The 24,044-nt window shown below is 42.6% G+C and overlaps 1 protein-coding gene across 2 annotated transcripts in view; it reads right to left on the bottom strand.

The window, feature by feature from the left end:
- The window catches only part of LOC142463371 (uromodulin-like), a 29,912-nt gene extending 10,152 nt beyond the window's left edge, over positions 1–19,760 (bottom strand). The window contains exons 1-11 of one of the 2 annotated variants that reach the window (XM_075566026.1): positions 19,580–19,760; positions 19,173–19,235; positions 17,828–17,983; positions 16,073–16,311; positions 15,570–15,695; positions 14,768–14,966; positions 12,633–12,770; positions 7,622–7,636; positions 5,519–6,307; positions 5,317–5,421; positions 3,421–3,629 (exon numbers count right to left, since the gene is read on the bottom strand). In XM_075566026.1, the coding sequence (XP_075422141.1) occupies positions 3,421–3,629; positions 5,317–5,421; positions 5,519–6,307; positions 7,622–7,636; positions 12,633–12,770; positions 14,768–14,966; positions 15,570–15,695; positions 16,073–16,311; positions 17,828–17,983; positions 19,173–19,235; positions 19,580–19,703 (2,163 nt within the window). In that variant the 5' untranslated portion in view covers positions 19,704–19,760. The remainder of the gene's footprint in view (positions 1–3,420; positions 3,630–5,316; positions 5,422–5,518; positions 6,308–7,621; positions 7,637–12,632; positions 12,771–14,767; positions 14,967–15,569; positions 15,696–16,072; positions 16,312–17,827; positions 17,984–19,172; positions 19,236–19,579) is intronic. The other variant, XM_075566027.1, reaches the window with a different exon arrangement.
- Positions 19,761–24,044: the final 4,284 nt, after the last annotated feature.

The following is a 24,044-nucleotide window of genomic DNA, read 5'->3' as shown; positions in this document are numbered from 1 at the left end:
GTAAGAAACATACAATACAATGCAATACTGTGGCTAGCGGGGTGGGTGAAGGGGAAATTTGGCCCTTAGTGGCTGTTTAGACATTGCGGGGGGGGGGGTTGCGGGTATTATTATATGGGTATGATGTACCACTATACTACTCAATGGGTACAGGGTGGGTATAGTCAGTCAGGGTGGGTGCTTAGGCCTCCCGGGTTGGTATCGGGTCAGGGTGGGTTAACCCCTTAATGACAATAGCGGTTAGTAACCGCTAAGGTGATTAAGGGGTTAGGGGCCATTAGAATGTCTTTATTATGTATATATGCTTTCTGGCAACGGAGGACAGAGGGACCTGCTGTTGTGGTAAGTATAACTGTATTTATTTACTTAATTTTTGTATGCTAATGCAGTGATTAATAATGGGAAATAATCTATTATCCATATCTGGATAATAGTTATTTTGCCCATTACTGTACTGTATGGGTTTGGGCGGAGGGGGGCGTGTATTAATGTTTATTACAATATTTATTAATAGTATCATATGGGAGAAAAAAGAACCCAGTCTTCCAGCACTCAATCACAAACAAATGTAGAGTTGTAAATTTAAAATACTTTATTAATGCCAAGAATAAAAAAATGGGTGTTAAAACGTAATTAAACGGTGTATTGTAACAGCACGTGACTGTGTCCAAATGTTACCCACCTTGAGCTGGGTGGGTGGATGTAGTAATAAAACCCCTTATGGATATTCGGGATTTGGACTGCTATATGTTATAGCTTCCTAAAAGGTATAGGAAAGGAGCCTATAAAAACTCACCCAGAGGTTTTGTCAATGTAAGTGTATCCGGGTATGTAGTGCACACTCACAAGATACACTTATGGTGCAATTGTATTAGTATACTATGCAAGGTCAGACCGTATCTACCCCTATTGTGGGAAAGGTCGGCATCTTTCTCCTGCACACGCGGGAAGCCAGTTCATTTAAATTTAACAGCAGAGGGATATTGATCCGCGTTAAAAGATTTGTGGCTTCCCCCAAAGTGCATGTTCAGTGGGGATCGCGCTTCGTAACCATACAGCGCGATCCTCTTACCCAGGCAATCCTCTCCTGCACACGCGGGAAGCCTGCTCATTTGAAATTCAACAGCAGATGGATATTGATCCGCGTTGAGTGACTTACGGCTCCCCCCGGCGTGCATGTGAAGCCGGGATCGCGCTCTGTAACCATACAGCGTGATCCTCTTACCTTTAGGGGTCTATTCAACCCACCTACAGACAGGCATGTCCTCGAACATATCAGCGCTGATATAACCAAGATCAGCGCTGATATAGGGGACTATGCGACTTATAGCTAGACCGGCCCCTATTTAAACTCACAATTGGTATATAGCTGCTATACAGGGAAAGGGGGGTGGGGTGAGTGAACACTGATTCCATCCCATCATTAACCCCACACATACCCTATTAGCTGGTATTAGCTGCATTTTGTCAGTGTGTTCATCTACTCAGGAGATTCATATATTCTGTCAGTTGTTATGTGTATTTATTAGCCCTATAACCAGTGCTGACCTCAGCTGCAGCAACCACAATATAGTGGAGGTTGCTTCAACAGGCTATTATAAATACACACAGACCTCTATACTGAGTTGAGATTACCTATACCTCACTGACACTACCATAGGTGAGCCCTCAGGGTTTATAGTACAAATAGAAACACCACGGCATTATTACTACCACCTATGGTGAATCAACACTCTGCAGTATATATACCTGATAAACGCTAATATATACCTCACCTCATACTTGCTTATAAGCCTGTGTTTTACCTTATTATGTGGGCGTAATATGAATCCGCAAAAGATCTAGCGCCAACTAAGATATCACGCAGGGAGCAGTTTATTCCCACAATAGGGGTCGATACGGTCTGACCTTGCATAGTATACTAATACAATTGCACCATAAGTGTATCTTGTGAGTGTGCACTACATACCCGGATACACTTACATTGACAAAACCTCTGGGTGAGTTTTTATAGGCTCCTTTCCTATACCTTTTAGGAAGCTATAACATATAGCAGTCCAAATCCCGAATATCCATAAGGGGTTTTATTACTACATCCACCCACCCAGCTCAAGGTGGGTAACATTTGGACACAGTCACGTGCTGTTACAATACACCGTTTAATTACGTTTTAACACCCATTTTTTTATTCTTGGCATTAATAAAGTATTTTAAATTTACAACTCTACATTTGTTTGTGATTGAGTGCTGGAAGACTGGGTTCTTTTTTCTCCCATATGATACAATCAGTCTCCATCCAGTCAGCACCTCACTGTGGTTATCATCAGCTGTGCGGGTTTTTCTTTGTGTATAGCAATATTTATTAATATACATTTCTTTAATAGTGTAGAGGTGCAGGGGGTCTCCGGAGCTGAACCACGTTGGTTTTATGTCCGGGGACCCCCTGCTTCCTGAGATACAGGCACCTTTATGGGGTGCCGTAATCCCTCTGCATTGAAATGTCCCGCATCACGTGACCGGGACATTTCCTTGCATAGGAGATACTGGCACCCCATAAAGAGGCCTGTGTCTCGGGAAGCAGGGGGTCATACCAACGTGGTTCAGCTCCGGAGACCCCCTGCACCTCTACAGTATTAAAGAAATATATATTTAAATAAATATTTTTCAGGCGACATTTCAGCTGGGAGAGGCGGCTCTCTCAGAGCCGCTCTCTCTGCAGCAGAAATGAATCACTGGTTCAGGCCTTTTCAGAGGGTTGATTCTCTCGCTGGCAGCAACTCGCCTGTTTTGGGCATTTTGCTATCACTGGTAATCGAGCCTTTCTGAATACCGTGATAGCAACGCCCAAAAAAACACTAATTTTAAATTCACTGGCGATTTTTTTTATGAACCTTCTCTGAATAAGGCCCTCAATGTGTACCCTACTAAAATCTTTCCTCTCCTTTCTCTCTTCTCCAGCAAAACCCAAAATTCAGGGTGTGAAGACTTTTACATGGCAAACGCCTTGCAAACGTCAAAAAAATTAGATTTCTTTTTTTGGTGAATTAACAGTTTTGCCGAATTTCTCAAAGTATGTAAGTTTGGGTAATAAGTTGACATATTTAGTAGCAGCATCATTACATCTCTATTGATGGACAGCCTTGAAAAAGATCCCTTTTACAGACTTCTTTCTTATAGAGTAATCCCCCCTTTGACTACCTGAACGTGGAAACCTGACACTAACATTTTACACTACATAGAATATTACAGGTACAACGAAAGAATGGACAATTTCATTTTTAGGATTTAGCGATATTATTTATCTCAATGATATATAAAGCTGACATTTGGATTCAACCAGGATTATCCTCTGTTACTATTTGGCCTGTCCTTTCTCCTTCAAATATACTGATTTATTACAGATATATTAGTAGTACTTACTACGAATTCATTTCCACATTTTCCTGTTTTAAGTGGAGACACCACGGAGATTATGTTTGTGCTGTTATAATCTGGAAAGCCAAAGCATCCCCTGTCTCTCAGGTGTATGTTTTCGGTGTTCAGGTTCAGACTTTGTAGCTGGCATTTCTTAAAGGAAGCTTTTATTTCAAGAGTACCGCACGTCAGAACTGGACGCAACGTTTCAATAGCTAGAAACACGAGATATAAAAAGTAGTTTTTGACACATTTCATTTTAATATAGTGGTTTATACTGTACCCCTTCTTTATGAACCTCTAGATGATAGTAGGGAGCCAGAAATGTATTAGAATCCATTCCTGGCACAAAGACCATCAATGACTATCAATGCTTTGCACCTAGACTCTAATACTGTTGAGGACATAAAGGTCCATGTCTATATGTGGTTCTATGCTTCGAGGCACCTTACTGCACTGGAAGACAGGGCTGCCGACAGGGGGGGGACAGCCAGGACAGGTGCCCCGGGCCCGATGGCTTGGGGAGCCCGGACGGCACTGCAAGTTGGGCCTGACCTCTGGCCAGGCCTGGCTGCCAGCTCTGTCCGGGCCTCAGCTCTCCCTCAGTGACAGGCCTCTATCTCTCTGTCCCACACCGAGCTTCCGAGATGCTGCGCGACGGGCCTCTATGACATCAGCGCGCCAGAAATGTAAGCGTGGCCCAGTTTCCGGCGCGCACGTTGACTTCAGAAGCTCAGCGTGGGACAGAGGGATAGAGGCCTGCAGCTGAGAGAGAGCCGTGGCCCGACCGCAAGTGGACTCGCACCCGGGCCTGGCCAGGCCCCCACAGCCACTGGACCTGGCCTGACCATCCACAAGGTAAGTCTGTTTTTTTAGTATGTATTGGAGGGTTGGGGGTCTTTTTGTATATGTAATGGGGGTGGGGTCTTTTTAATATGTATTGTGGGATGGGGGTCTTTATTTATATGTACTGTATTGGGGTGGGGGTACTTTTAATATGTACTGGGTGGGGTCTTTTTTGTATGTATTGGGTGGTGGTGTCTTTTTTTATATATATTGTGGTGGTGGGGGTCTTTTTTATATGTATTGGGGTCTAGGGGTCTTTTTAATATGTATTAGGGGTGGGGATCTTTTTTAATATGTATTGGGGGTGTATTTTTTAGTATGTATAGGGGGTGGGGGGTGTATTTTTTAATATGTATTGGTGGGCGGGTATTTTTATTATGTATTGGGGGTGGGGTTATATGTATTTAGGGGGTGGAGTTGTTTGGTATGCATTTTTTTGGGGGGGGATTAAGTGAGAGTGGGGTAATTGATGGAAGTGGGGGTGAGTGAGAGGGGAGAGGGTGGGGAAGGGGAGTGAGTGAGGAAAAGAGGGAGTAAGAGTGAGACGCCGAGGAGAGAAATACATGTGAGGTGAGGGGGGGGGGGTGGGTTAGTGAGGAAGAGGGAGTGAGATAGATGGGAGAGAAATACATGGGAAGAGGGTGGGAAATAGAGGGGACTCGTGAGGTTTGAAATGGGGGGGGCGGCTCACAACACCGCCGAGGGGGGGGGGGGCCCAGACATAACTCTAATCCTGGGCCCCGGAAAATCTGACTGCGGCCCTGCTGGAAGATACCTTATTGCTCATTCACTTGAACTCAATAAGGTTATTTTTACACATCATATAACATGAATACATTACACCGTCTATCTTTGATTAATTCTAAATTAATTTGATCCATTTATTAATCCTAGTTTTGTTGTCTCATTACCTGTCCGATGTAGTTATGTTGTATAGTGTATAATGGCTTTCCGAAAATGCAATGTAATATGAATTTGCTCTGAGTATAAAAGTAAGTATTTTTAAGTACTCTGAAATCTATGTGTCCCGAGCATATCAGAAAGCATTGTACATACCAGATATTTCATATGTATTTTTGCAGTAGCAACCATAGGTTCCATTAAATCGTCTGCATTCTTCATCATCTGCACACGCACAGAAATCATCGACTGTGGCTGGATCTGTATGAAAATAGAATGTAATTGTTGTATCACTTCAGGGTTTCCTTGCAATATTGAAGACACTGATAATAATGATATTTGGGATATTTTTACTTGCCTGTACAATATCCCAAACTGCAAGATGGAGCTCCTCTGAATTTGTAAATGTGATACCCTCCAGGGCAAGCCTTAATTTGAACATCTGTTGACCACAAGCAACAGTAGTCACCCCAATGGGCGCAAGCCGTGCGGTTTACAATTCCGTCCATGGGTCGAGGATGGGATCCAGATAACCACATTGGGGCAGTAGTACCGCAGCTATATGTAGGAACACAAACTTCTGGCATGCGAATCCCTCCACTGCCGATGAATCGATGCCATCCAAAAGTTCCAGAGTCACAGTAATAGCCATATGAACTGGACATGCTTCTCCAGGGCTGGTTAAGTGTGGTATGGTTAAAACACGGATCAGTACAGGAATAAGATCCTATGTATTTGGTGCAGTCTTTATCAAACCCACACACGGCTGTTGTACATTCATCAAACTCACAGGAAGATCCATTTCCAATGTAGCCAGTGGGACAGGAGCATGCATAGGAGCCATAGTCATTTATGCAATATGCTAGTGCATGGCATCTGTTTAGATCTGGTCTTAAACATTCGTTTATGTCAACACATTTTTTATCTGAAGACATTTCTAATCCATATGGACAGGCACAAGTGTATGAGCCGTAAGTGTTTATACAGCCACCATAGTAACACGAGTTTGACAAATAATTGCTACATTCATCATAATCAGAACAATTAAAACCATCGCCTATGAAACCATCTTTGCAAGTGCATGTATAAAAATTGAGATATTCTTCACACGTCGCATTGATGTGACATTTTGAGCAATTTCCTGTAGCTGAATAAAAACAAGAATAAACAATTAACTATTTAGTGACATCATTGACATAGCTTTCATCTTCAGAGAAAGACTAGAGAGTTGACACCTGATCATATAAACATTACAATGCAGTTGTTACATCATGTGCACGTTCAGTGGTTCCCAACCTTCCCCCACTATTAAATATTTTTTCAGCGAACAGCTAATTAATAAATCTTATTTCCTACTCATGAGACTATTGCTTACAAAACTGTTTGACTAATCCCAGGCATATAGGTATATAGTGTCATATACACATGCTTTTCAGGGCCCCAAATTGTACCTCAGTGAGGACAGCATGGGTGTATAGTTAATGACTGCAGTAGCTTCCACATCCCACAATGCCTTGATGCTGTGGATGCAAAGCATTGTGGGGAGCAACTTTAGCAGTTAGTGCTATAATTCACAGCTTCTGTATACAACCCAATGTAAAAAAAAATGCATATTGTGATACAGTGACTGTCTCTGAATGGGCTGGAGTGGTGCAGCTAGTGTGTTTTCCAGCCTACAGTGGGTTAACTTCCCCTGGAGAAGCTAGCACCAGCTGCAACTAATTAAACAAGCAGTACTCCTGATTGAACAGGAGGTGTAAAAGACAGGACATGGCCTGCACACACTGAGAGGTGGCTTTCCCCAGAGAGGGGGGAGAGAGAGACTTCTCCCCAGCTAAGAGGAAGCTGGCTGGCACAGTTCTACAGGCCTGCTGGACGTTGGTCGCGAAGCCTGCTTGGGCTGCCTGGGTGCCACACGAAGGAAGAAGCAAGGACATGAGTCTGCTGTGGAACCAGGGCTGTCCTGTAAAGGTCATTGGATCCAGAGGGATTTCCTGGACTCTCGTGAGACCGAGTCCCAACAACAGATAAGGACTAAATAATGTATATTTGGGGTGCCTAAGGACTGTTGCTAACTGAGTGTATTATTGAAAGCTGGGAACCAGTTTAATTGGCCAGTGACAATCAGAGAGGGAGCTGACATTTAGACAGTAATTAGACAGTCATTTATGAAGTAAAGTTGTTATTATTCTTTTTTTAAAGGATGACTAAATCCAGTAGAACACAGCTACATTTTTAAAAGGTAAATCATGAGTTCATATATTTGAACCATATACCCTTCCTTACATAACACAGTACATGTTTCCTATATCCAATTATCTGTAATGTTTGTATTGAAATTCACTTAAACGATGTGTTGGCGGCATAAAAAAAAGAGATAAGGTAAGATCATTATTAACACTGTACGTATTAACTATATCAAAACATTTGTAATGTTTTTATGGAAAATACTGTAACTTACATGATTTGTTGGTGGCTACAAAAAAAGAGAAAGGAAAATATAATTAGTAACATTGTATTATGGACAGGAAAAGTCAAGTGTAAGGCATTATTAAAAGTGACCAGGGAATCGCTGTATTCATATTAGATGGTGACAATCCATTAGACCAGATGTGGCCAACTCCAGTTCTCAAGGGCCGTCAACAGGTCAGGTTTTCAGCACAGGTGGCTCGATCAGTTTTAACAATGTCGTTATATGGCAAGACTATTTTTCAAGCCTTTATTCAAAATGGTCTTACTATAACCTCTCCGGGAGAATCTTTCTTGGAGTTCTTTAACTCTGATGTTGAAAACATCTGAAGAGGAGCAGTTACGCATAAGTCTCAAAAATTCACTGATCGGAATCCCCCTGACCTGGTGACCGGGATGGGAGCTAGTAGCATGGAGCACAGAATTGGTGGCTATGTCCTTCCTAAAGATGTCGGTGGAAAGACATCCAGAAGCATCCACCCCAATCCGCAGATCGAGGAACTCGACACAGGACTGCTGGTGTGGGTCAGTCTAATATTATATGTGTTATGGCTGAGAACATCCACAAAGCTGGCAAAATCTATGGCAGAACCCTGCCAAATTACCAGAATATCATCGATGTATCTCAGCCATACAAGGCATGATGTTGTAAGGTATCGGTTGTCATCTGAAAAAAACAGTTCTCTTTCCCACCACCCAAGGAAGAGATTGGCATAAGAGGCTGCGCAAGCCACCCCCATTGCTGTGCCTCTTTTCTATAAATTAAACTTATTTTTAAATACAAATATTTTTTCAGTCAAAATGAATTCCAATAGGTCCATAATAAAATTAACCAAATCAACTGAAATATTTTGCCTCTTCCATGTACTAGACATTTTTCCCAGTTTTCTATTTGTGTCTGCTTATGCACCCATACCTTTGTCCCCTGTGAGGATCCCCTGCCACTTTTTACATTTTCTCCCCTGTTTTTATTACTCCAATAAACTTTGTTATATTTTCTATGATATACCTGTGTGCTCCGCAAGGGATTCTTTTGTGTATATATATAAAATTTTATATAGTATATATATATATATATATACCACAATTATTAAGGTTATAGTGGGTAAAAAAAGTGACAAAAAACGTCCCTTTTTTTACCCACCATGACCTTAATAATTGTGGTGAATACCTAGTCTAGTCTCAACCAGCATAGCCAGTAACCAGCCTCACACTGATGATACCCATCAAGGTTGAAACATGTCTGTGAGTGGGTTTACTGGCTTTGCATCTCATCCCAGCCCAGCCCAGCCTCTGTCTAAAAGCTGTGTTTAAAACAGTATGCATTGGCTTGAGGATTTGCTTGTGTAATACGAGCTTGAGACAAAAGGTGGCACTGTGTGCTCATTTGCATGTCATTTCCCAGAATCCCTTGCTACAGTGGAAACACTGTGTGCTGGGCGATAATGGGGAGAGACATGTCTAAGACATGCAAACGAACATACAGTAATATTTACAGTTGCTATATATATATATATATATATCTACTATATATTTCTGAAATGTCTGTATGTTTGTCTGCATGCCCTGTGTCCCTAGGGCCAATCGCATTGCACCTTTGGCCTGTCACTCCAACTCAACACTGTCCCACCCCTCACCACACTGTCCCACCCCTCACTGACTCTCATTGGCCTTCGGCCAACACCACTGCCACATTGTCCCACGCCTCAGTGACCATTCACCTCCACACACCGCACGAACAAGCAGCGCAACACTGCCTCTTACAAACACCCCCCTCCACCACCACCCCCCCAACCTCATGCACCCCCCTCCACCACCACCCCCCTCAACCTCATGCACCCCCCTCCACCACCACCCCCCCCAACCTCATGCACCCCCCTCCACCATCACCCCCCCCCAACCTCATGCACCCCCCTCCACCACCACCCCCCCCAAGCTCATGCACACTACGAACGCACGCCACAGCTCTCCCGCTACTGCAGCCCATCACCAACCCCCCTCACCCAAACATACAACGCACGATGCTCCATCACCCCCCCCCCCTCACACGAACAGCAAACGCACGCTGCTGAAAATACAACGCACAATGCACTATCACACCCCCCCCCCCACCCGAACATCCCCGGAGCACACCCAAAACCACCCCACCCCCCTCTCCCATACATCCACCGCACGATGCTCCTGCGGAGCACCTCAACCCCCCCCCTCACCCCAACACAAAACTCACGCAACATACAACGCACGATGCTCCATCACCCCCCCCCTCATCCGAACATCCCCGGAGCACACCCAAAACTACCCCACCCCTCTCACCCATACATCCACAGCACGATGCTCCTCCCCCCCCACACTCACCCCCCCCCCACACTCACCCCCCCCACACACTCACCCGAACATCCACCGCACGATGCTGCTCCGGAGCCCCTCACCCTCTGTCCACCCCCCCACCATCACGTGCGCCGCCCTGCACCGGCTCCGGACGGGAAGCGCGGCCCTCCTACCCCAGCCGCTCCCTTACCTCCCCGGTGCTACCTCCCGCTCAGGTAAGTCACTGCGAGTCCCGCCTCAGCTTATGGCGCCAGTAACAGCCTCGCGCCTCAGGCCCATCCACTCAGCCTCGCGCCTCAGGCCCACACAGGGCGCTTCCTGCCGCGCGAGTCACGGGGGGGGGGAGGGGAGCGCGAGTCACGGGGGGGAGCGCGAGTCACGGGGGGGGGGCGAGCCGCGAGTCACAGGGAATGGGGGGGTGGGCACTAGCCGAACCAGCAGGGGGACGGACGCACGGAGGGGGGGGGGGACATGCACATACATTAATTATGACAATACATATGCCCACTGCTCTCCACCCTGTCCCACACTCCCCTTCCCCCCCACACACCTTCCCCCCCCCACTCCCCTTCTCCCCCCCACTCCCCTTCTCCCCCCCACTCCCCTTCTCCCCCCCCACTCCCCTTCCCTCCCCGCTCCCCTTCCCTCCCCGCTCCCCTTCCCCCCCGCTCCCCTTCCCCCCCCGCTCCCCTTTCCCCCCCGCTCCCCTTTCTCCCCCCCGCTCCCCTTTCCCCCCCCCGCTAACCTTCCCCCCCCCGCTCCCCTTTCTCCCCCCCCGCTCCCCTTTCTCCCCCCCCGCTCCCCTTTCTCCCCCCCGCCCCCTTTCTCCCCCCCGCTCCCCTTTCTCCCCCCCGCCCCCCTTTCTCCCCCCCCGCTCCCCTTTCTCCCCCCCCGCTCCCCTTTCTCCCCCCCCCCGCTCCCCTTTCTCCACCCCCGCTCCCCTTTCTCCCCCCCCGCTCCCCTTTCTCCCCCCCGCTCCCCTTTCTCCCCCCCGCTCCCCTTTCTCCCCCCCCCGCCCTCCGCTCCCCTTTCTCCCCCCCCGCCCTCTGCTCCCCTTTCTCCCCCCGCCCTCCGCTCCCCTTTCTTCCCCCCCACCCTCCGCTCCCCTTTAACCCCGCCCTCCGCTCCCCTTTTACCCTCGCCCTCCGCTCCCCTTTTACCCCCGCCCTCCGCTCCCCTTTTACCCCCCCTCCTCCCCCCCTCCTCTTCCCCTTCTCCCCCTCCTCCTCCCCTTTCTCCCCCCCCGCCCTCTGCTCCCCTTTTACCCCCGCCCTTCGCTCCCATTTTACCCCCCCTCCTCCCCCCCTCCTCCCCTTCCCCCCCTCCTCCTCCCCTTCCCCCCCTCCTCCTCCCCTCCCCCCCCCTCCTCCTCCCCTCCCCCCCTCCTCCTCCCCTCCCCCCTCCTCCTCCCCATCCCCCCCTCCTCCTCCCCTCCCCACATCCTCCTCCCCTTCCCCCCCTCCTCCTCCCATTCCCCCCCTTCCCCCCCTCCTCCCCTTGAAAAAGGCGACAAAAAACCTCCACCGTTAGCATATAGCCAATAAAGAATATCACTTGTGAGCACATTCACATGTCTTAGACAGGTCTGCACCTCTGCCTTTCAACCATTATCACAAAGCATACAGTGCTCCCACTACAGCAAGGGATTCTGGGAAATTACATGCAAATGAGCACATAATGTGTCACCTTTTGCCTGGAATATCCATTCCCATTCATATTCTACAAATCTTAACCTGAGTGCTATCTGATGATTCCGGTACCGGTATCGTATGTATATATGTAGGCTTTTTTCATAAATAAGAGACACGTTTGTATAGTGATATAGATTTTTTTACACTCACACTGCAGGCTCTCCTTCTCCAAAAAACAGCACTCACTAACTATATAAAATTAAAGTGCAATAGAAATCCACAGTGATGAACATAATATATATATATATATATATATTATGTTCATCACTGTGGATTTCTAATGCACTTTAATTTTATATAGTTAGTGAGCGCTGTTTTTTGGAGAAGGAGAGCCTGCAGTGTGAGTGTAAAAAAATCTATATCACTATACAAACGTGTCTCTTATTTATGAAAAAAGCCTACATTTAGCCTATAATAGTAATAATCCTTCGACAACAGGGCATTACTGGTCAATAATGCCCTGGTTGGGTTACCTTGGCCCCCTCTAGAGCCTTCAACTCTTCCAGCCAGGGCATTATTGGCCTGTAATGCCCTGTTCTTCTGGGATTATTACTTAATTCAAGTTTGTATTGAGTTCCCACTTACAATACTAAAAGGCACTGGACATTGGACCAGTTGCTACATTGCTACAGTAGCACTTTATTGCCTCAGACATTATAACATGTACAGTATGTAAAACTGTACAGTATGTACAGGCAGCTATAGAAGAATAGCTGGTTTGAATTTGCAGTACCTCCTCTGTTAGCAACCTCATCCCAAATTATAATGACCTCATGATTTAAAAAGTTGTCAATGGCACCCATTCTTTATTTTCATTGTCCTTTATTTTCAATCAATAATGATGATAATTGTGAGGATAACCCACTAATGGAGGACTGATGCCCTGTTGTTAATTAGTTCTTTGCACACTTTCCCAGATTCCATGCCTGTAATTACACTGATGTCCCATTGTTAATACTGGAGCATTAGATATTTGTACTGTACCTCTAAATCCTTCAATGCGCACAGAATTGGGGCCTGAAGCGTTTATATACATTCTCCAAATCCCCATTTTAGGATTTTCCAGAAGCAGTATTGAACCCCAGACTTCCGACAAAATGTTCCTGGTTTTTCCTTCAACTCCTACAAATAATTAAAAAAAAAAAAACTTTTGTGTGCTAAAAAAAAACATTACACAATTAATTGTTCAATTAACACAAACATGGTCAATGCATAAATGCATAATAAATTACATGCACTGCATATATATATTGTGGTATATACAATTACTCAATGTACACGATTTTAACAGGTGTTTAAGAAAACAGTTACAACAGTTTTACAATACCAGAACCTTTATTCCTAAACTAATGTAGCTGCTTTGACATCTGCTATTTATTTAAATTAATTAAAATGTATCTGCCTTTAGTATAAGGCTCCTATGCTGTTCTTTATTCTGTGTATCACGTTTAAGAAACCCGTTAATCAGGTTTTGTGCTTTCGATGCAAGTTGTTAGCAAGATGGTTTTTTTTTACAAATATTTTACTATAAACTGTTTGACAGAAATACAAAATGTGTTACATCCCAATGTGATTCTTGGCATTTAGTATAGTAACTCCTCTCTAAACTACTGAATATGTAAAATACTGTAGGTGCAAAGTTTCTCTATGGATTCATGGTACGGGTCCGATTCACGTATATCCTCGAAAGTTGTCATTACCAAACCGCGCGGTTGGGGTGTTCAGGAATCGTGGAATGAAATGTGAGAAAAAAACCCTATTCTCTATTGCAACGCGCATCTTCAACACGTGATATACTGTGCGGTTTATCAGCCAAAACGCCCGGGTTGTTCTTCCTTTAGAAGCGGAATGACATGAGTTGGGGATAACTCCATCCCCAGTCTGACTTATGCGTTTTGCTCTCTCAGACAAACCCATATTTCAGGCTCTGGATGTAACTCACAATACTAATCTCGCCGCCCTTTAGGTGGCGTGAGAAAAAATGCGAGTTTTTAGAAGCGGTTTGCATAACGGAGCTACGAAAATGCCACTTTGAGTGAAAACAGCTTCTAAAAAATGCCATCTCTGTACGGATTGGACATGCAAGAACGGCTTACAGAATAGCAAAGCATGCCAATCTCATCGGAAAGGGCGCTTTAGACACGGATTGACACACTTTGGAGCTACGTGAATAGGCCCCTAAGATTAAAAAGGTTGAAAATGCCTCATTCAAAGTAATTTTAGCCATGACAATGCTGTCTTTCTTGATACAATCATCCAAGGATAATACAGACTTTATATACTGTATAATTCAGTGGTAATATTTGGTACAGTGTATCAACATACTGTAACCATATGTATGTACAGATAGATAGCATGATACTATTAATTTTATATAACATATGATTCCCGAACTGTCAATTAATTGTTCAGTACACTTGAAAAAAACCTTTGAGGAAAGCTCTTAATATCATAATTTAAAGGAGCAAACGATACAATATCCCACATGTTTAAAAAAAAATGAGTTCTGTAGTATTTGATAATATTTACTGCAATTTAAAAAAAATAAAAATGTATTCAACTCAATGCCATTTAATGTGTTTTTAATATACTGAGCATCCTTTGATTTCTATAGCCGGTTTTAGCCCACCTCCCCAGCAGTGCAAGATCTTTGCAACACTTTCCTTCTGTATTTGTGACCATTTGTTGCCAATGTTCCCAGCAGTTTGAGCTGTAAACTGTAACAATAGTCAACGTTACCTGAGTAATATCAGGATACATTGTTGCTGCTGAGTTCCACTGACTGAAGGATCGATTAAAACTGAAAGGCGGCCATTACGTGAACCCAGGTAAGCAGCAACTTCGCTGATCAATCTCGGGAGAACAAATTGATCAGCAGCTTATTTCATTTGTTTTTAATAAAGGCAATCAAAGGTTGCATATATTAAAACAAATATACGGTTTTTCTTTAGTGCCCCATGGACGGGCTCCTTAAGACATCTTTCATTTTTCATGTTGGTCCCCTACAAGTTATCACAACCTACAATGAATCTACACTTCTCCATAAAGAATTCTGCTAATAAAACTTTGATGTAGCTCATATATACTGTATAAAATGCTAGGAGGTGTAAAATACTTACCAGTCGGTCCAACAAGCCTCACTGAATTAACCGATCCATCGGTAGTAACTATTAACGCACTAAAATTTGTTGCAACTGAAAAGCTGCTGTGGCCGATGCTGCTGTTACTGCTAGAATTGCTGGAACTCTGATCTCTGGAGAACAATCGCGTTGTGCTGTTAACAGGCGTCCGCAGCATGTAGTGCAGGTAATCAACCATCTTAAACAAATCATTTTGTTTTTAGCAAGTGTCCTTAATGTATTAAACCATCAATAGCGGCATTGCATTATTATTGTAGCATTATTTAAAAAAAAAATAAGATCTAGAACTGTACTGTAACTAAGTATTACTGTGGGGTTATTTTTTTTAAATAATTCGGTTATTTCTGTTGAACATTGTATTAACGTTAACATTTTAATTAAAATGTTAATTTACCTCCGCCTTTTCCTCGCAGTCTCTCCTCTACTATTTGCCCAGTCACTTGAAGTGTTATGTAAATATAAATATATGCCATTTCTCCAATATTTAATAAGACAACATGGTCATGAAATATACATAATGACGTAACGTGTTCCCCGGATACCACAACATGTCCTGTTACAATGAAGGATATCACAGATTTTCCCATATGATTTAATAGTCGTGATATTGCAAAGTATCGTAACAGTTCCCAATATAACATACCAGAGGTGTCAGTTACACAACTATACCGCTTGGTGTCACAGGGGGCCTCTCTATGACGACCATTGATGCCATGTGGTGTCTGAGATACCCATTCTGGGATTTATACATCTAAAGATGTAAGCAAATGTTATTACTTACTTTACTCTGGACTGCAAGGTCTATTATTGGAAAAACATGTCCAAAACTGTGAGATGCAATATCTTTGTAAATCAGGAATTGAGGCTCATTCACACTGTGGCAGGAATCAGAAACCAAAAAAATGACCTAATCAATAAAAAAAAAAGCACATTGGACAAATTAGTGCAATGCAGCATTCGTAGCCTGTCCCAGCATCCTAAATGTCACACAATGCAAGATACAACATGTTCAAATGATGCTAGCTATGGCTGTGCACATGGGCACACGCAGTGTCACTTCAGCGGCACTAAGTGGGCATCTTCAGCCATGTCATCGTCATTATGATTGGGCACTTGTTTGCTCTGCATCATTAAGGTGCTTGTGGATAGCAAACAAACACTATAGTAATATTATTATATTAATACTGTAATAGCATGGTATTGTTACAGAGAACAGTCAGCAGATGCTGATACAGAGTTTTTATTCTGCACTCCTTCATAGAGGGATCCTTTGCAATGTCCTACCTTTGATTGTTTAGCATCTAGAAGTGAAAATATGCGAGTCACTGTGGAGTTATCATTGTAATCTTTTGCAGACGCATCTGTTGTAACTACAATGAGAGAACTGGGTGGGCTGTTTTCCAGGGCTAGCAGGAGTCCTGCCATTGCCAGTTCTGGGCAGTCTCCACCATCGTAAGTGTAAATATTATCCATATAGTTGCCAAATTCTGTTGCAGAGCATGTGATATAAACCGGTCCCACAGCTGTAGGTTGAAAATTATGATTAATTATAAACCAATCATAACAAATGTTTAAATAGCTGTTTTTAATTGCATAACAGGTAATTTGCGATTAGCTCTACACTCTTTAACCCTCTGATTGCTTTATTCTGAATTAACATGGAATCTTGCCCAACATTATTCTCCAATTCTCTCTACTTGTGATAAAATTTAATTTGGCGTTCATCTTGGGCAAATAAAAAGGTCCTTATAACTTGTTACTTATCTCATATTCTTCATTGCTGAAAGGGCTACTAGAACAGCAAAGAACACCAATAACAAAACACTCAATCCTTTTGTGCTAGAAGGGCTTGAAATGGGTTTCGTCTCTCTTCCATCTAGCTGATCACTCCTAGGTTCGGGGAAGACACTAAAAGAATGGACGGTTCACTTGCATTTTGGTTAGCAGGAAAGGACATTGGGGTACATTCTCAGAAGGCCAATAAATACTTAACGATCTTTTAACTGAAATTAACATCGTTAAGTGCTAACGGGGATCTTCAAAGCGAAGTAATGATACGTTAAGTGCAGTTTTCAGCTGTAACAAGCCCTTGCGTTATTATAACAGCCATTAGTGCTGATGAGATGCAGAAGAGGCGTTCCCTCTAACAATGCATATGCACAGAGCTCTGTTATAGTTACTGCAGGGATTTGACGTTAGTTACTGTAGGTAAGAGCTAAAGGTGGCGTTACTCCGATCCAGACTCTGAAGTAAGTATTTTACAGGGTCTGGATAAGTGTAAGACCACAAGTAGGTATGATTTAATTATCGTATTGTTATTTACCGGGTTCCATTTGTCTCCCGTCTTCTCTTTTTTTACTTTCATTAAACAGCTATTCTGGGACCTGATAGAAGTACCGCCATCTTTGGGTAAGACAGGTTTAACGCCATGTTATTTGAAGCTAACGCAAGGCAGTGCTAGCTTGATGACATGGTGTTAAGTGTATGCTAATGAGATAACTAACGGCCGTTGTTTTTGCATGCATTTAACTTTGTGGATTCCTGTTAAACCCAGGGAAACATTAGATAACACCATGTTAGTAGCCCACATTTAATGGACTTCGTTCTGAGGATCTACCCAATTGGGAGAATTTGAAGTAGCCTCTACTTTATCATCCAGTTTACCCACCCTGTCTCTCTTACAACTCATATCCTCTCATATCTTTGATAACAGTCACATTTGCAACAAGCAGCTATATGTGAGAATCTGTATGTTCCTCCATTCTTTAGAGCTAGGAAGTTAGTAGGTGGCTTAATAATAAGAGCTTTGAGCTTGTGACATTGGACAAACCACTGTAAATCCCTGTGTGCATTCAATTATTTTACGTGTGATATTCTATGCTGTTCTATGTGTATTCTGTACACTGAATCATGATATAGGAAACATTACTTTTGTTTCAAAGAAACGTGTGGAATGAAAATGTATTCCTAATATTCCCAAACACCTCCACCAAGGGATATGTATGTAAAAGCAAGTAAAAGAATATAAAAATGTCATACATGGATCATTGAATTGCACTAAAGTATATTGTCGGATATCACCAGGAGGTAGGACAGAAAGTCGGTTCAGTAAAAATCCACTGGCCGCCTTCAGTAGCTGAATATTGGAATTCATGGAGCCAGTTGTGTCCACAGCTAAAGTCAGTGATGGAAAGTCTAGGGAAATAAGTAAAATGAGTCACAATATTGCGTTACCGCTGTCGCGATGTTTAATGCGCAGTTTCCCATATCTCCATTGAAACAAATGTATCTGGTAACAACATTGTGCAATTTCAAGAACTAATCCCCCGATAACTGCAATAATGTTTGCTACACTGGCGACACACTTTATTCGAGCTTGGCTAGTCCCACGAATTCGGGTATACCCGGGTGTATTGAGGTTTGTGACTGTTTTCTGCCCGAGTGCATTGAGTTATTTTCCAAGCAGGGATTGAAGCATTTTATTCCCTCTGGCTGCAATACTGCACAGTATATATATATATACTGCATTACAATTCAGGAATTTATGCCATCTGGTAGACACGCGAAGCATTGCAGCCTATTAAATCCTAATCATTATCATTTAACAGATCAGCCGCCCATCAGCCAGGCATGAACCCAGGCTGGGAAGGCAAATGCAACGGGGCTTGTCAGAGGTGAGGAGTGGCGCATTCCAGGTATCTGCCAGGTACATACCAGGTATTTGCTCGAATAAAGTGTGTCGGTGCAGTACATCTCCATTTATAAATGGTCTTTATTTCTTTTGACCATTATTTGACACAGCATTAGCATGGATAAAGTGTTACATAAAATTACTTATACTTTACTATTTAAAGCTAGAGAGTTTATACTATATCGTTATTGCACATTTTTTCTTCATCGTGAGGTTTTGTCTTAGAAAAAAAACGATGTTAATTTCCATAACAATGTAGCATATACTGTATGGAGGAGACAATCCGCAGATTTACAGAAGTTCACTTAAAACTTCCTAACGTTAAAAGGCATGTTATCCATTCATGTTTTCTAGCTTGGACCAGGGAAACAACAAGATACTATATACTGTAATGCTAATATTAGCCCTACAGCCAACACTAACGGTCATTTTGTGAAGCAGTCACCATAAAGCCTTCATTAAAAAAAAAAGTGGAAATTTACTTTTTAAGAAAAACACTTTTGTACAGTTACCGAAATAAACATTTAATACACTTAGATTGTAAGCTCTTCTGGGCAGGGTCTCCTGTTCTTATGTTACTTTTATGTCCGAAGTGCTTATTCCTATTACGTTACGTGTGTTACTGCTGCATAGCGCTATGTAATTGGATGGCGCTATATAAGTAAAGATATACATACATACATACATACATACCAGTTCCTGCAGCACATGACTTATTAACAAAGGGCCAGGTTGTACTTTTAGTAAAAGGTAAATCTGTAGGAATAAGGAAAAAACTAATTGACAGTTTACTTATTAAACACATAAACATTACAACATATAAAGGCCCTGCTAATGAATGGTGCTATTCCGTAGGTTGCTCTCAAGCGCTGGAATAGCACCATACGGCCACAAATTAGTATCAAATGTTAAAGCTAAGTAAGGAATGTATGGAGGCTACATTTAACATAGTGCAACACCTTGAAAATGTTCAAGTATTTTAATTACTGGCATTAAACATGCATGTTCTTAGCATGTCATTACAATAAAGTGCATGCAGTAACTCACACATTATTAAGATTATCCCTAGCAATGCTTTTACTATAGCCTGGTTTACTCACTGCTAGTTGTCATGGAGCTGTTCGCCAAGTATAATGAGGTTGCATTTTCTGGAGACCACCAGAAATGGAATGATGAAGCCGATCCACAGCAAAGAAGCAGTAGGGTTATCCAGAGGGCCCTCATGTTCAGCTCTGTACAACTGGTGATTGCTTCTTCAATCTAAATTGGAAACAGGAACCACTCCTCTTAAATACCACACAACCTGCGGATCCCACTAGAGTAGACTATAAATAGCATGATCAGTCATTCACCAGATGAATCTGGATGTCTCATTCTCACAATACAGCATTTTTGCTGGATTATCTGCCTTCTGGAAAGAATTTCATGAGTTGCTGTGCCAAGCCCCCAACCTACAGTATTTACTCCTTACAATATGAACTTCCTGAATCCATGAGGGATTCAGGGCCTTAGGATAGAATATCCATGAAAGTATCGGCAAGTCTTCTAATGGTCTCCAGTCCAACTTCATTCACTCTTTCATTCAGCATGTTTTGAGGGCGACTGATGTCCAACATTTGCTAATTTCGTTTATTTTCACAAACGATTCACACATCTCTACTAGGGAACACTAGATAGAAAGATAATGTTGGTTAATATACTATGTAATACTGTCTATTTATTCTACTTACGCTTCTGGTTGTTTTGCAACAAGACACATTACAGTGTAAATTCTTACTTATTAACATAAGTATAGAAGCAGCCTGAGCTTCTGTATCCATAAACAATAGCCCCCGAATATAGAAACTGTTGTCAGATTACAACTATTTGTCTTATCTAAGTCTACTTTAGTTTTTCAGGCAAAAAAAAAGACTGGGTCATTCAAAAGATTAAAAGAAAAGGGTACCTTCGTTTTATTCTCTGTGTATAGTTTTCTCCAAAATTAAACTTTCCTTTAGCGGTTAGCTCTTGATTTCTGCTTCATGTTTGTACTGAAATAAACCGTTATCTGACCTCCAAGCTCTTTTTTCTGTTTTCTCTTTCATAGTATTACAAACAATTCTCCTTTATTTTGTCCCATTGCTCTTTTTTCTGTTTGATATCTTGTACTAATCTAAAACGTTCCCTTCTCTTGTACCTGTTTCTGTTTTCTGGCTTGTACATGTAACTTTTTATTTATTTTTGAAACGGTTTATTTGGCAAATTTGATGGGCTACGGAAACAAGAAAGGAACATTATAACATAAGGATGATTGGGGAACCGGGTGACATATCACAGTGTATAAGATCATATTGGTAGATAACCTGGTAAAAAAAAGGGGGACAGACAAAAAAAGGGGGACGGGGCCTGTAACCACCAGCAGAGCACGGCACCACTGTAAAAATCAAGTCTCCTCTCACCTCTGCCGCCCCCACTGGCCGCCCCCCACTGTGGCAGTTATACTCCTTGGCAGTCAGACTATAGAAGAACGGCATCTATGTTAAAGTTCCCTCTCCTTGTTAGCTCCAGCCATGGACTCCATACTGTTGCAAACTGATTACTGCGCTCCGGCAAAGAGGCAGTAATTCTCTCCTGTATCATGACATGCCAGAATCTATTTTTTTAACAATATTCATATGCTGGGGAATTAGGGTTTTTCAAACTTGCTGAAATATACTGTAGCACGTGACAATGTGGCAAATGAGTTTGGCCTCGCATCTGTGGAGATCAGGAATTGGATACCCAGCAGGACTGACAAAGGTTATGTATGTATGTATGTCTTTATTCATATTGCGCTATTAATGTACATAGCGCGTCACATCAGTAATACACGTGACAATCATATAAATAGCAAATAATACAAATAACACATAATGGGAAGAAGCGCTTCAGACATAAAAGTAACATTTAGGAAAAGGCATCCCTGCTCCAAAAAAGCTTGCAATCTAATTGGTTGGTAGGAAGAACGTACATACAGTAGAAAGTAGGAGGGTGTTCTGGTAAGCGCGTCTGCAAGGGGCCAAGGTTTATGTATGAGGTGTAAATTATCAGCCATGGAGCTATTCATATGCTTCGTTAAGGAGGTGGGTTTTAAAGTGGGTCTTAAAGGTGGATAGAGAGGGTACTACTCAGATATTGAGGAGAAGGGTGTTCCAGAGGTGAGGGGAGTCAGTGAGAAAGGTTTAAGGTGGGAGAGGGCTTTAGATACGGAAGGGGTAGGGAGAAGACATCCTTGAGCAGAACGCAAGAGTCGGGATGGTGTACGGCGAGAAATTAGGGCTGAGATGTACAGTAAGGAGGTGCAGATCTTTATAATATTGCGGAGGGAATAAATGACAGGTTTTAGCTACATTGAATGTGAGCGGAGAATGTGAGAGAGGAGTCGAGTGTGACCGCTAGGCAGCGTGCTTGTGATACTTGGTGTATCTGCACGGTGAAACAGGTAGTTGGTGCAATCTAGGCACAATTGGGGTATGGCGAGTAAAAAGTGAAACAAAACTCTGCACAGTAGAAAGACAGAAAAACCAATACATGTATCTGCATGCCTTCCATTGGTCTCCAACGGCTCCAGCTAAGCGCAAACAGATGATGTGTCAAAAAGAACACTACAGCGGGTCTACTCATTCAATATCCCAGACTTTGCTGCATAACCTGGGGAGTGACCCACACATTCTAAGCGGTTAAGCAATTTCTCTCATGTTATGAAGATAACAAAAAAATCAGGTGTGGAAAACAGCAATAAATAGACCAGGAAACTACTTTAAAAAATATGTAATTGCAGTATTACCTCATGAGCTTAACAAAAGGGGAAAATACCTGACACACAAAATACCCACAAACAATGTTGAAAAACTGCTTTTGAAAAAGTGATTTGGACACAGGTTAAAGTCTTTGTGAATCAGCTTTTGTTTGTAGTTAACTACAGTAGATGTAAGAACTATATGTGCATGTTCATACCTAGGACTGGGGGTGGCTGAGAGCACAGGGCGGGGGCAAGGTGAGACATTTTATTCTTACCTGTCAGTAGAAGAAAGGAGGAAGCAAAACATAATAAATAATCTACCGATACATGACCTAATAGCGCTATGTACTCTATACAACACAGAGGTGTGATAGCGGTTAACTAGATTATACAGTAAAGGAATTCAAAACCACTTGTGACAGACACAAGGCCAACAGCCTACTGGGGTCTGGTACTTGCGAACCGGTCAGAAAAGGAATCAACTAAGTGAGCCCTATCTGCTCGTCTTTTATATATATCCCTGTACGTTCAACTTCTGCACATGTTCCTGGAGATCTGATTTAAATACCAACGTTGTCGTACAGTACTTAGAAAAACCATACCAATTATTTCCACTTTCACTACACAGTCAAAGGTCAAGAAACTGGTGTCGTCCTATCCCACCATCTGTATTGAGCAGTAGAACCACAATACTGCGCTCTGTCTCATAATTTTACCCACCATCCCCTGGAGTGGGGTAGACTGAGCAACTGAAAATATGACAAATGTGCAGCATTCCCACTACACTCCTGGTTAGTCACCCTTTCCAACACTGTGTCACTTGGATAAATTAGGTTCGGGAACATTGAAAATGTTCTCTCTTCTAACAATCTACATAATTCTTAGAGCTGGGTTCACTAAAGGTCGATGTTGCAGTGTTAAAAAGAAAAAGTGTGCTGCAATCATTTTTAGAATTATTGCTGTATTTACTAAGATGTATTTATTCATCAATACGTTGCCATATTTATTCTTAAGCATACTGTATGCAAAAATTGTGATAAATTAGAGTTAAATAATGCTTGCAATTCCAGTAAGCATTAATTTGTTGAAATCTGTGTTAATCAGCATTAGTACTGTAATTATGGAGGGAGTAGGCGATAATACACCTTTTTTAGCGTAGAATTATGTAATACGATTTCTTACAAAACCCTATGAGAAACTGTACATAATACCGCGCTCCTCCCTATAGAAGTTTGCTGCAGATAAAAAGATAGGCCTTACATACAGTATAGAAAAACAAAAAGAACGATTCCTGCGCTCCTACAAATTAGGCTAAAATAAAATAATGATCTCATGAAAAAAGGGTTATTTTGTTAAACCCTTTGGCCAAAGCATTTATAAGCCTGCATGCCACGTCAAGGCATAACCGTATGCAGGGACCTACACTGAATATATGTCATAATTGTCCCATGGACTAGTGATAAAATGTGACAAAGCCCTGAAAGGGTTAAATAAAGCATATGCTTCTGTGAGTAGTGCAAATAAAAACTGGCCAAAGCCAGTATCAAAGTTACCTTACTCTAGAGGCAAACTGTGGGTGCACAAATTCCCTGATGTGAATATGATAACACTTACACATATTGCTTTCTGTCAGCCTTATACATTCACCTACTTTTCAATGGAGGGTGATGCCCAGACTGACACTGGGGTGAATTGTACCTGCACTAGTAGGACAATTGGTAGGGGCGCAGTAACTGCTATGTATTGCTGTATTTACTAAGATGTATTTATTCATAAATACGTTGCCATATTTATTCTTAATCATA

The sequence above is a fragment of the Ascaphus truei genome, chromosome 11, assembly GCF_040206685.1.
Source record: "Ascaphus truei isolate aAscTru1 chromosome 11, aAscTru1.hap1, whole genome shotgun sequence".
Classification (NCBI taxonomy): domain Eukaryota; kingdom Metazoa; phylum Chordata; class Amphibia; order Anura; family Ascaphidae; genus Ascaphus; species Ascaphus truei.
This window is presented reverse-complemented; position numbering and strand designations above follow the sequence as displayed.